Source organism: Nanorana parkeri, unplaced genomic scaffold, assembly GCF_000935625.1.
Source record: "Nanorana parkeri isolate BGI_ZX_2015 unplaced genomic scaffold, ASM93562v1 scaffold638, whole genome shotgun sequence".
NCBI classification, from domain to species: Eukaryota; Metazoa; Chordata; class Amphibia; order Anura; family Dicroglossidae; genus Nanorana; species Nanorana parkeri.
Window position 1 is genome coordinate 18,864 of NW_017306906.1, and position 14,655 is coordinate 33,518.

General features: G+C 39.6%; 1 protein-coding gene across 1 annotated transcript in view; it reads right to left on the reverse strand.

Annotated features, from left to right (window-relative positions):
• The window catches only part of LOC108792405 (rotatin-like), a gene marked incomplete at its 3' end in the record, with an annotated part of 117,168 nt that overhangs the window by 16,122 nt on the left and 86,391 nt on the right, over positions 1–14,655 (reverse strand). Inside the window, exons 29-30 of the mRNA XM_018563179.1 lie at positions 3,185–3,404; positions 1,000–1,128 (exon numbers count right to left, since the gene is read on the reverse strand). Of these exons, the coding sequence (XP_018418681.1) occupies positions 1,000–1,128; positions 3,185–3,404 (349 nt within the window). The remainder of the gene's footprint in view (positions 1–999; positions 1,129–3,184; positions 3,405–14,655) is intronic.

Sequence of the window (14,655 nt, forward strand, 5' to 3'; positions counted from 1 at the left end):
GGGAATAATTGTCTTTTCATTTGGTCACTGAAATCCTAATATTAAAATGTTCTCTTATTATGTGATGTGATGAGTTGCCATATTTCTAGAGTCTGGGACAACACGTGTGGGCCTTTAAAAGAAGACACTTTCCACACCACTGCATAGTCTATTCATTCGGCTTTAACTTTTGATCATTCAGAAACCTATGTCTGAAAAACATTATCCAGACAGATGTGTGTACTCATTTTAAACAGTGAAACAGCAACTGGAACCAGACTGGTTTGAATAGCCAACAAGAGCCCTTTTACTTACATTGCCTTTAATGGGCCTCTACGTCATTTGCTATAGTTATAAAGCTGGCAGTTTACAAACAAGCTTCTGTAACTGCCAGGAAATGTATTGTATTATGAGATCACCTGTATGTTCAGTACTTCAGCTGATGCCTTGCATCTGCTACATTCATAAACTTAAAATAACCAAGAAAGCACGTATTAAATAAACAATATTTTACATAACAAGCAAAATAATAACGCAGTACAAAAAAAGGCCAAAGATGGGAGAAACAAAAGAAAGCTGTGAAACATTAAAAAAAGCAAAGTATGCCATAAGGAGGAATTAATTGGTATTTTGCTTCAGTGCCTCAAAGGAGATACAGTTTCAAACAGCCATCTGCACATAATCAGATAGGTAGAAAAGAGATTTTAAAGGATGAAGATATTTGAGTAAACTAAGTCACTGAACCATTGTTGTCAACAAACATCATTCTTTAGCACTGGGGAAAATAAATATATATTTTTTATATTTAATTGTGCTCTTGGCATGACAGACAGCGGTTTCCTTTTTTAAAGGAAAATCTTATTTTGGAGGAAAACGATAACTTTCCAGAGGAAAAAAGAAAGCTTAAAGGAAACCTCATTAAAAGTAGATGGAAAGAAAGTAACATTTATGTTACTAGCATCACATGGATGTCTCTTCCACATATTCCAGCTTACAAAGAGCACCATTTCCATCTCTTACCGTGTTCTTGGCTTGAGCTGTCATCTCATGGGACAAGTGAAGCAAGCACAATACTGTGCTCTTCGTGACACCTTTCCCCATATAGGAAAGAGCATTTCCTCCCCATTCCACATAAAACGATGAAATGATCTGATAAGAGAGGAAAAAACAATTTCATGGTAGCTTGACTTTTACGAGTGTTCATAGAATAAAGTAAAACCGCACAATATACTTAGCTGAACTATATATTTTTCAGTATAGTCTCGTTTACAGTAATGATACTGGGTTCTGCAGTTGGGAACAACTGTGCTCACTATGGGACACAAAAATAATGAAATGAACCTGAAACAACTGGTTACATTTTTCTTATATAGGATTTATTTAATTGGCTGTGGCAGTTCTAGATGTAAAACATGTGGCCAAGAGCAAACAAATTAAACTCTCACTCAAGCTGGACAACACATACATTTCCTTTTCTTCTACAGTGTCCCATGCCCCCCTAAATGCTGGGGTATTTAAATATTCAGCTCCTGTGTTCACAACCCATGACAATAAAAAAACACTGCAGGAAACAGGCAAGAGTTGTCATCCAAGGTAGCAGGTCGCCATTTGCACATTAGCACACTCCAGGATATGGAGGCTACAGGAGAGTTAGAAGAAAAGCAATCTAACACATGAAGATGTATACTATCCAGTGTGAGTTTTACTATCTATTGCAGGGGTAGGCGACTTTGCCACTCCAGCTGTGGTGAAACTACAAATGCCATAAAGAATTGCACGATTCTGACAGACTCCAAGAGGCAGAGGCATGATTGAATTTGTAGTTTTACCACAGCTGGAGTGCAGAGATGGTCTACCTCCGATCTATTGCTAGACAACAGATTCACTTTAATTGACACACTATGCAAAAGGAATAGCTAAACATGCTTCAAAGATCATCAGTGGAACATTATGACCCTTTGCTTTTTCTGTTATAATGAATACAAGTGTCCCTGGGTCCAAGAGCTCTGTCTCCCTGATGCCTGGAATTTGTTCAGGCCAAGGACATATGGCAATCCAACACTAACAAATAAGAGCAGTTATAAGCGCTATTTGGGACTATGCAGGAAATAGAGATAAGCATAATCACATGTAAGCGAAGTATCAGTTTAGAGGTGTCTGGGCTGAGGTGACCTTATCCCCACCTCCTCAGGTAGCTGTGAGGTCTATGACACCCTAGATATTGCTCACAGTGACCCAGCACAGGTCTCATGACTCTAGTGGTGCTTAAAGGAGAACTATGACTTAAGGGCAAATAAAAATACCCCTTACCTTGATTGTAGTAGCATTGTTCCTTTTTTCTAAAGTCGCAGCACATCACAGATAAAACCCTCAAAACCTGTAGTAAATGGCCGTCTTCAACCCAGCTCCAAGCTCCGTTTCTCTTAGGGGGCGTTAACATTTGATCCAGCCCGCCCACGGCTTTTTTTTCAACTCATCTCATTGCTGTGGCCGCGCTTCCTCTCATCGTGCACAGCTGTGAAATGCCAGCTCGTGCACGCTGGCATGTGTGATCGGGAGGCGGAGTCTGAAGTGAGAAGGCTGCTGCAAGAGATGGTATGAAAAAAACGGACTTGGCCTCCCTGCTAATTCAGTGCTCTTTCCCCTCTCTCATCAGCGATCCCCAGTAATTAGGATGTCAGCATAACATAGGGGCAGAGAGAGAGGGGATAAAGAGCCATCCCTCTCTCTTCATCATTTACGAGAAATCGGCAAGTCCATATATGGTGAATGATGTCACTGGGTATCCCTGCAGACTGGCATGCATCCGATCAGCAGGGATCCCCAGTGACATTCATCATATATGCATTGGCCATACGTGATAAATGATGAAGAGAGAGAGAAGGCTCCTTCCCCTCTCTCCCTCTCCCTGCCCTGAGTGACGCTGACATCCTCAATTCACTGGGGATCGCTGATGTGAGAGGGGAAGGAGCCCTCTCTCTCTCCCCGCTGACAGATCGTGGATCGCTGATGAGAGAGGGGAAGGAGCCCTCTCTCTCTCTTCAGCATTTACTACAAATGGGAGTCTCCATATGGTAGCCAGCCATTTCCTAATGGAATTTCAGTTGTAAGAGGTCCTCCTGTTTATACTTATCTAATAAAATATTTCCTCTGTCATCCCCAAAAAGTACATACAACTGTGATCTGGTCTTCAATTCTCTCTTACCTCAAGAAGGTTGGTCAGTAACTTCACACAGATGGTGACTGGCTCTGTCATAGGGCAATGTGAGCTCCATTCTGGCAGTGATGTGACATGGACCATGCCTCTCAGAGTTCTGCATAAAGATGGAAGGCCATAGAAATGGGGAGCATCTGACACCTTCAAACAATCAAGCAAGTGCAGGGCTAGCTGTGTTCTGACTGTTCCGGCAAGAACCATGCACTTCCTGTCAGAATAAAAGTGTATGAGATGATTTATACTGGGACACTCATTGCTGTAGAATGAAAACAGGCGGGTTAGATTTGCCAAGGTAAACTATATCAGAACTGATTTTAAAAAATATGCCATCAATAGCTGACCATAATTCATCTTCTAATAGAAGGAAACATTATAAAGTATTTCTGAGTGCCTGCTTTGTTAAACCATCTTCACATGTTTTTCTTTCTCCAATGTGTATGAACCAACCCTATATGTTGTATTTTCTATCAGAATCAATTTTCACCATCCACTGTTATTTAAGTGGGGCACAAACCATATGAGGGGGTGGGCTAATTATTTAAAGCAGACCTCCAGCCCAAAATACCGTATATACTCGAGTATAAGCTGACCCGAATATAAGCCGAGGTACCTAATTTTACCACAAAAAACTGGGAAAAAATATTGACTCGAGTATAAGCCTAGGGTGGGAAATGAGGCAGCTACTGGTAAATGTACAAAATGAAGATAGATACCAATAACATTACATGAATATTTATTTTTAAAAAAAACAATAACCTAGCTCTGTAAGTGGAAAAGGGGGTACAGGGCTACATATCATGTACTACGGATCATTTAACCCATTCATATTAGCAGAGGATAATTGTAAATCTATTGTTCAGTGCATTCTATATGTAGTATATAGTACATGTACATATAGAGTGCCTGCAACAATACATTTACAATGATCCTCTAACATGAATGGGTTAAATGATCCATAGTACAGGGCTACATACAGATCATTTAATCCATTCATGTTAGTTCATGTTAGGATATAATTGAATAGCCCATTAAAAGATTAAAAAACAAAACCAGTTTTTGCTGCAATATTCAGCTTCAATCCATGGATTTTCCCTGCAGTACTTTTTTGCTGCTAGATGTCCCTAGTCCGATAGCCAGCATCATTCAACCCATTTTCTCTGAGCCCAGGTCATCTTATACATGCCCCAGTCTTTGACTGGACAGCAATGACCTCCCCCCTCTGTTATCATATTCTCTGCCTATTAGCATATATCTCATCAGCACCTGAACTGATGTGTTCCTTGTGTTGCTTCTTCCTCCAACACCCCAGCTCTGCTATTCAGGGGCTGTAAGATGCTAACACCAGGTCAAATTCAGAAACTTGCACTGCTTGCATTTAAAAAGCCATTTAAGATCTATTAATAATTACAGAGCTGCATTAAATGAGTCTTTTTTTGTACGCTTAGAGTTCCACTTTCATAGTAGATATTCTGTTCATAGCAGAGGATCGCTAGCGTTGGGCACCCAGAGCACATGCCCTGTGTCTCCTGTTGAGCACCCAATGTCATTTATTACTCTGCATTCCCCAAAGGCTGCACACTCTCCTTTAGGGGGGTTCTTGTAGGGAGGAGCTCTTTGCTGGGAGTGGGTGATTTTTGCTGTGGAGGAGTGTTTCTTGCAGGGAGGAGCACTTTGCTAGGTGAAGGTGATACTGCTGTAGGGAGGGTTCTTGTTGACAGGAGCTATTTGTTAGGGGAGAGAGGTGATTCTGCTGTAGGAGGTACAGAGTTCAGAAGTCAGGAGTATATAATGACTTCCGAACGCAATACTTTGCATGCTGTGCTGTATGGTATATAACACTTATTGTTGTATTTTTACATACTTATGGCCACTGCACTTTGAATATTGGGCTGTATGTTAAATACTCCTGCCCACTGCACTTTGTATGCTGAGCTGAAGTTTATATACTCTGGACCTCTTTACTATATACACTATGTTGTACATTACTAATTTCTGACCACTGCACTGTTTGTTATATTGTAATTAAATACTCCTGAAAATCGTATCAGTTGCTGGTTGCCATGTAGTCTCTCAACTCTGTCTCTACAGTCTGTGTGCAAAAAGAATTTGTAATGGAAGAGTTTTATGTATTTATTTATTTAATGATTGTGCCATTTTTTTAAATGCATCTGTGGGATTCTTGCTTGTGGCACAGTAGCAGTAGGATGTGTTTTAAAGCCTGTCAGTTTATTTTCACTTTCTGTATCCTGTTGAAATCATTTTCATTTACTTTTTTTCCTTGTGAAGCAGCAGCAGCAAAAGGAAATCTCTAGAAAGGGGAATTTTCCTCTGAGACAGTTGTCACCAGAGCAGATGTCCCCACTGGTAAATTTACCTTCACCTTAAGTTCTGGTGGCAAATGCAATATTTTGGATTTCCCATTACTTTCTGTCTTTTTTGCAAATGCCACCAGAACACGTGGTTTGGGATGAATCTACCCAGAGAGAACACCGATAGCAATGAAACCCTAGCCTACTCTATTCAAAAGTTTGTTTTTAAATTGATGGATATGAGAACTGTGACATAGGAGTGCTGTGAATAGTGCCAGTAGGATCAGATGGTTACTCTGTCCGTTTAAGCTCCTCCCACTACCTGCACAAGGTGGCCACGCCTACCATTCGCTATGCACACCACCACATCTCCCTGCAGTGCTCCAAGGTGTCCCAGGTCTTCCACAATCCTAGCAACACCTCTGGTTCATAGTTACATAGGTTAAAAAAGTCAATGCTGTGTCACTGTCAAAATCTTACCACCTTCACCTCCGTAATATCACCTCAAAATATGTGCCTTCTTAACCAGTGACACCACCAAAATACTATTTCAATCTTTTGTTATCTCCATCCTTGATGGCCTGCCTATACACTGGCTATCCCTCTTTCTTTCTTAATGAATGCTGCTGACACACTTATCCAACTTATCAAGCACTCAGTGTTTGCACCCCTTTCTGCCAACCACTCCACTGACTTCTTGCTTGCCCTTCTGCAAGACCTTCTGCTCTCTGATTTACTTGTCACCTCCTCCAAATACTCCAGGACTGCTCCAGAGCCTCCCCCATCCTTTGGAACTCTCTACTCCAATATCTAAAGCTATTCTCTACCCTGTCTAACATTAGGAAATCCCTGAAAATGCATCTGTTCAGGGAAGCCTATTGTGCCTCTACCAACAACTGAACTTTTACCTCCTCCATCAACTCATCCCCACACAGTTACTTGTATCACTTGTTCCTCCCTTTTGGATTGTAAAAAACAAGGCCCTCCTAACCCTCTTGTCTTGCATCGTATTATAACTGTACTGTCTCCATTTATTTTTGTAAAGCACAGCTCAAACTTTTGGCACTATATAAATCCTGTATAATAATAATAATTAAAATTGCCCCCACCAATATATTCTGTGTGGAATTACCTAAAATACTGGAACTCAGTCCTGTAGATTAGTGCTGCATCTTTCTTTGGACACTCATTCCCCTTATTTCTTACTCTGGTGTCCCAGAACGGAAGTAGGGAGAATCTCACCAGCAAACATCAGTTAAAAAAAACTTGACAGATGCTAACTACATGTGTCATATGTATGCCAACTCCTTCCCACCCCCAGCAAAAATTGTGTTCCTCAAAAACCACACATTTAACTAAACACACAACTAAAAACACATGTATTAGCTAGAGATGCCTTGGGAGAAGGTTCTGCATTACCAAGATACTGCATTATCGAGGAGTTTCACACAACTAAAGAGCAAATATTTTCTGTTTTCTCTTCCCTGAGCAATCCCAGTGAATCGTTTTGATTGCAAACAGATGGATTTGAATGCAACTTGCACAAAAAACCCTATTCACACTTGAGCATGAGTGTTTTTAGGCAATTTAGAAGCATTTTTTTCTTTGCACGTTTTTTTCTGGCGTTAGGCTTGAGTGTTTTCATGTTAGCTAAAGGAAAGCTCGTTACTAGGAGGAGGAAACAATTGTTAGGCGCAAAATTAAGCAAAAACGCACATTTTCAGGTGCTCCCATTTAACAAATAATGGGATTCTTTATATTGAGTGTTGTCACGCCTCGGGAAAAAAAGAAAAAATGAAAAATACCGGTGACAAAATTATCAAATGTGAATGGGGCTTACATTGGACAGACAGTGGTATTCCCATTCTTTCTTATCAGCATGACAAGTAGTTATAGTTATACAAGCAGGAACAATTGTCATTCAAGAACGGTTTGACACCAAAAAAGTAAATAATTACCATGCCAAGCTAAATATATTCCTTCTTTATTTTTTCTTTAAACACACAATCATATATTTTTAATTGGTATTCAAAACTTTACACAAACCAAACACACAAAAATAGTTAAAAGAAAAAAAAAGTCTCTGTTTATTGGTCTCGGAAGAGATCAGTATTCAAGCCTGTTCCCTGGCAACAAACAAATCAGATGCCAAAATTGTAATGCCTGTTATAAAACAAATTACTCACTTGGCAAAACTTCCATTTTTGTCAATACACAACCTCTGTTAGTATGATACAATTGCAGGTTTGTAAAGACCTCTTCCCGTGACCTTCGCTACTGACAATTTACTCTTTTGTTCCAAACACAATGCAGGATTTATAGGCAATCAAAGTACAGTGTTAAATGGTGCCTGGCAAATATAGAAATTCTTATCCACATTTAGAGTTAGGGAAATTAAAATAAAAAGGTGCTGGGAAGATTCACTAAAGTCTATTCACAACGACATACTGTACATCAAGAAAATCTGACTCAACAGTACATTTTGTTTCCGATACCTCAGCGAGTCTCCTCTAATGCACTCGTAAACATACCGATCACTACATTGATAACATTTAAAGCCCAACTGAGCTCAAATTTTTTTTTCCCTCACACCCCCTTCTCAACCACCGCTAACCCATCCTGATAGGCTCGACAATTATCCTACAGTTGGTAGCTAGGATTAATCATACAGCAGATCAGGTGACAACCATTAAGCTTATGTTCAGACAAACTTCTATAGATAATTATTCATGTATTGTATTTTCCTATAGCCTCCAATTTATTAAATTGATAAGTCCTGTCAAAAACAATAAGTGATAAATTAAATTTGAGCAGACACTTCCTAGTTGAATCAAAGTCTTCACACAATCATCAGGGATTTTAATGACAATATTTTCCTGCCAGTTTCCAGACCACCCCCTTGATGTTAATGATAAAGCTAAGCAAGGGAACCTCACTCCGATAGTGTCATCTAAATTGGAAATCAAATAGTAACAGCCAGCTACCAGTTTTGTATAGTGTTGTTGACTCAGGTTCTCAGTCAATTTATCTAGTTAATTATTCAGTATATTTACTCCTGAGGCACATACTTTGTATTTACTTCCAGATTTATAAGCCAGGCAAGGTGTTTAGCAAAAATGACAATTATAGGGGTTTGACCACGGCAAAAGGTGCTGACATGGCTTTTCTTGCCTTAAAAGAAGGTTAATGCTACTTGCTTTGCTGTCATCCTATGTAAGAACTAGCTGAGACTTCTTTTTGTAGCTTGGATAGACTCTTTTACCTCCTGCAATCTTTGACTCAAACATCACACAAAACAAAGGTAATTAAGTCAGATAGAATATACTATAACGGTAGTAAAGCAATGGCTCTGTACCATTATCTATACATACAGAAAAAGATGGAAGATCAGATTTATAACTATATTGCATACAGATGGGCATGTTGTCAGCTGTGTTACACAGTTTCAGATGATCTAAGGCTCTGAAATGGTAAAAAAAAAAAAAATCCCTTTCTTCATGCACTTTTTTTTCTAAGGCAGTATGTCCCCTTCTCCACCTCGCCTTATTTTTTAAGGTATCATTAAACCAAAGATGTGCCTGTAATCAAACGCCTGCTTATAGTCAGGAAGCTCAAGCAAGGAAATTAACAGTTACATATTTTCCTTTTCCCTTAATCATGCTATTTCCACAAAAGCCTTTCTACATTCCTGCCACTGTTGTACAGCTTCCATTCAACTGCAAGCCTGTCCAATCTACCTAATTCAGAATCATCAGATACAAAGTACAGCATAATCTACTCATACCTGGCAGCAGATCTGTGTTGGATCATAATAAGTGTGACATCTGTCACGTAAATGTCTTAGGCTGGGCACACACCTTACAACCATTGCAAGACTTTTGTCTTGCGATGGTTGTAAGGTAATTAAAAGAACGTACAATCTGCCCATCTTGGACAGGCAGATCGTACTTGCGATGATCGTACTGGGCTTCTGATGACCGCAATGCTGAACGGGCAGTGTGCGCTTGCGCACACCGGCCCGTGCAGCTTTTATCTTGCGAACATGCCACAAACCAGCCGAACATCGTACGATGTTCGGCTGGTTTTCGAACATGTTCCTAAGTTAAAAGTCATGCGACCACTTTTTTCAGTTTTTGTACGATCGCGGGATTTCCCGCGATTATCGTACGATTATCGTGGGAAATTTTGCGATCGTACGATTATCGTAAGGTGTGTGGGACCCGTGGGAGCTACTGTAAGGTTACACGACTTTTAACGGCTGGTTCGTGGCATGTTCGCAAGATAAAAGCCACACGGGCCGGTGTGCGCAAGCGCACACTGCACGTTCAGCATTGCGGTCATCGGAAGCCCGCCCCTCAGCAGGGCGGGCTTGCAATCATCGCAAGTACGATCTGCCTTTCCAAGATAGGCAGATCGTACGTTCTTTTAATTATCTTACAACCATCGTAAGACAAAAGTCTTGCGATGGTTGTAAGGTGTGTGCCCAGCCTTATACAGAGCAGAGATGTCCTTAAACAAGCACCTTGGGTAATCAGCAATCCTACTATAAAATACAGTAGTGCTTCTAAGCATTCAGGAAGCAGCAGCAACTATCCATGCTAAAGACTGAATCCTGATGAGGTAAAAAGCGAACACATACCTATCATAGCTCTGGCAGATTGACAAACTGCTAGAAACATAAGTGGAAGTGGAAATACAAGAACCATCTATATATTATATGTGAAAATAGTTGAGGATTGTTATCTGTGAAATACAGAAAACTAAGCATATGTCTCGAAAATTTAACATGTGGAAAAAAAATTAAAATAAAGGAGGGGAGGTTGCACTGTTTGTAGTAACTATTTATTTTGTACTGTATATACAGGGTATTTAAAGCAAACTATAATTTATTTTATAATTTTTTTAACTGGTATTTGATATGTTTACTTTGTTTAAATAAAATCCCTTTTTCACAATAAAACACGTAATACATTGTTCTTTTCTGATACAGTATTTGCACAACATACTGGGCTTTCTTATAACAAAGCCCAGCATTAACTTGACTTTTGCTGCCTGCTTCGGTCCACTGAGGATCTAGATGGGCAGCCTCTCTGCTAGGATAGGGGTAGGTGTCTTTGCTGTTACCCACACAGCTGTGTGCCTATATATAACCTGCTCTTTATATCTGTGATCGTAGCAAAGTCGTAACTGGATATCAGAAATTCTGGCTGCAAAAGGGCAATTATTAGATGGTATTCAAATTTTTTAAAACCTGATCAAAAAAATAAATCGGCCAATTATTTGATTATGAAAAATATTGTTAGTTGCAGCCCTACAGTTAGGATTTCAAAATAAAAGATTAGAAGCTGATTGATTGCCATGTACAACTGCTCCTGGTTTTGACTGCTCCAATTTTGATAAAATTCCCCTAAGAGAATTAGCAAGCCATTTTAAGAAAGGTCAGCAATGGTGGACCCACATTTTCCTCAGCTTAGATTTCTTTCAGTCTTAACTCTTGAGGTGCTTAAGTCGTTAAAAAGTATTTCCTGTGATAACGTCACCATGGTGCAATATTCAGTTGTCTAATATTACATTGAAAATGCAGTATATTTTTATATCAGTTTTACCCTACAACCTATAAACTGACATGCACCTTTATATAACTTCTTGTTATTGCTTATACGTATTTTGCTAACAATAGAAACATTTAAGTACCACTGTACTGTGCGGAGGATTGTGAATAGCAGCTTAAGTGATCAGTGGTGGCAAAGTGTAACCTCATGGCACTCACATGTTGCCTCTCCTTGACATTGGAGGTGCCACTTGTTTCATTCATACTGTAAGTAGTTACAGTCTAGAATGGACAATGACTTTTGAAGGCACAAAAAGAACAAGCTACACTCTTCTTTGTGTTTCTGAACTCCCTAAGTGAATGCGGAAGCTAAAAAAATAAGGTAATGGACCTTTTAGGTTCTATGCGGATAGATGAACTTAATTTTTGATACCGCATTCATTAAAGGTTAATTACCATTAGAAAACACATCAACCATAAAAATTCCCATTAAGAATGAAGTGAAAACGAGAACAGCCGGTATCCATGCAAAGCCATTTTATCATTAGATTTGCTGTTAGCCAATATTGCTCAGCGGAAACAGATATGTCTTAGACTCCTTAGCAGCATGCATTCAACTATTAACGCTAAGAGGATTAATTATTCCACACTGTAATAACCAACAATTAGCTCTTTATTTCTAATAAAGTTTTTGGCTTTCATATTTCTATACATAACTTAATATGGTCTGGATTATAAACAAAACAGTCTAGTGAAAAATGAAATAATTAACATGTCTATAACGAGCTGCAAAAAAAAGATAAAAGAGCAAGACGTCTATTTAAAAACCATAAATAAAAAGACAGTATAAACCAACACAGGCATGAAAAGCTTTAACCAAAAGGTGTCAGTACATACCTCCTACTGTATATTACTAGCCTGTGCAATAGAATGCCCCCTCCAAAAAATCCATAAACTGGATAAGCAAGTACAGAATTTCTTAATGTCAGCACATAGATACAAAACCTCTCACCCTTCACATGTACTAGCCAATACTCCCAATAGAATGTTGAGACCCCATGCCTACAGTAAGCTCCAACACACAATAACATGGTTTTGCTTTAGCTGTTTTGGGGGACGCCACAGAATTGAGAGGGCAGCATCACATCTAGAGAGGGCCATACCTACATAATTTTAATTACAACAATTCACTAAAAAATATATATAATAATAACTGAACGTGCAATCATTTAAAAAGGAGAATTATGAGGCGAGTGAAAATCACTCAGCCTCATAATCTGAGCCGACCTGCAACAATGAAACTGTCACAGGTCGGCTCAGTAGATCGTGAAGTGAGCGAACACATACCGGCGTTTGCTCACTTCTCGATCTATCTGTGCAGAGAGACGTGACTGTCACTCACGGCTCCCTGCAGGGATTCCCCCCCTGCCCTGTCCGATCCTCCAGTGCTGACTGGTGGAATAGACAGGGGAGGGGGCGGGTACAGCTGGCTCTGCCTCTAGATAGGCAGAGCCAGCTGTGACTGAGCTTTGGGTGATGGGAGGACGCTAGTTTGTGTCCTCCTGTTACCCTTAGGAGAATTATGGGGAAAAGCCCTAACCACATAGTTCTCCTTTAACCTTGAGAATTTTATAAAGTAGTCACTGCCTACTTATTAAAGTGGACCTTTACCCCCTTTCACTAAAAATCACATCAGCATGCAGCTCTGCAAATCATCTTACATTTATTAGTTAAAACAAACTTGCTTTCATTTACTTACAAATAGAGTTCATCCACTTCCTGGTCCACTTTGGCACAAATGATGTAATGTGCCAAAGCGTTGCATCCTAGGAAGGTTACATCAGCAGAGCATTGCTGGAAAATCTCATGAGATCTCAGAGAAAGGTATTTTCCTCCCGAGATGATGTGCATTGTCACATGTCCTAGTCACACGTGTCAGAGTTTCGAGAAGTAAAGGGAGAGCTAGTAGCCTGCCCTTAGTTAACATGACCACTGTCAGAAGAATGGGGTAGAAAAGAGAAATAAGGTATGCAAAGAATACAAAGCCAGCAATTATCTAGATGTATCCGTTTGTAGATTGTCATTAGTAAACATTTCTAAAAGGTGTGTTTGTGTTATTTAAAAAATATGGGGAAGGTACCTCTTTAAGTTAAAGTCTGACTACGGGAGATTAAAAAAAAAAAGCTTCTAACGCTATAATTACTCAGCAGCAGCGAACTGACAGTGGCCATCAACACCAAGAGGAGTGAGAAAATCTGCATTGCTGATCAGTTTACCTAAAACACCATAAACTGGATGCTGGTAAGAATCACATTCACGCTGTACACTGAACAATCATACTTTTCAAAGGCAGTGGGTGGTGCCAGTGCAGGTAACCACAGTTCAGGGGTGAGGTGGAGTGCAGAGAACAGTGATGTGGAATAAGCTAAAAGTCAGAAAACATGAATAAGTGATCAGTCAGAAAATGACTGATCACTGTTTACAAATGTGGAGACTCACCTAAACTACTTAAGATTAATTTTGGGGACTGCTAAAGATCAACTCTCCTTTATCAGACAGGATTGCTGAAAAATGTGTGAACCTACAGCTGCATTGGAGAGAAGGATGAGCAAGATTCAGGGCAAAGCCAAACCGGTGAAAGCAGTGTAAACATCCTTCCTGACAAAAAGCATTTGAGAACCGCATGAGATGCAAAAATGTGTGAATAGTCTGCTTGCTGTAGTGCACGGGAAAAGCTCTGATGACAACAACAAAGGGCAACATTCACCAAAGTTAAACAGACTCCAACGCCTAGAACTTTCATATGTCACCAGACAAGAGTATGCACCACTGCAAGTGGAGAATCCCACTTTTTGCAGTTTCCTCAGGAGGCCACCTTTATACACCCTGACTCCTACTTCATAGGGACACTCGCATTTTTCCAGGGCCATTCCATTGCTACAATCAACATAGTGTTCTAGAGTGCCAGGTGCCTGGGTCATGCCCTGACACATATCCTAGTCTGGCTAATTATCATCCTGGTATATATTGTGTAAAAGAGAGGCATCTCACCCAATACAAGGAATACTGGCTATGTAGATCCTGGTGCAAATCTGTTTTCCACTCTACATACTCCTCTTATGCCAGGGAAGATAGTATATTTATCCACCATAGATTTTACTGTGTTTGATTTTTAAACAGACAAAGAGGGTCGCCTAAAGTGTTGTTTATTGCATTTTCTTTCATTAACATTTATTCTTCAAAAAAATGATTATTATTTATATAGATACACACGTGTGTGTATATATATATATATATATAAATATACATACATATACACACACAACTATAACTAACAGTGAAGAAAGAGGATTTTCTCTTTCTACCTTATGTTAACGGACTTTGTCATGGAACCATATATCTAGATACTTTAACAACCTGATCTGTAGCTTAATGAACACACAAGTACAACAACTTTGTTAGCGTAACTCTTCATTCCATTCAATAAGATTTTTTTTAAATAAAGAAAAAATTCTGAAGGTCATGGAGAAGGAGTGTGAGGGTTCAAAAGTCCCAACCACCTTACCACACATGCACACACTTTGACATATTAGCAGGTG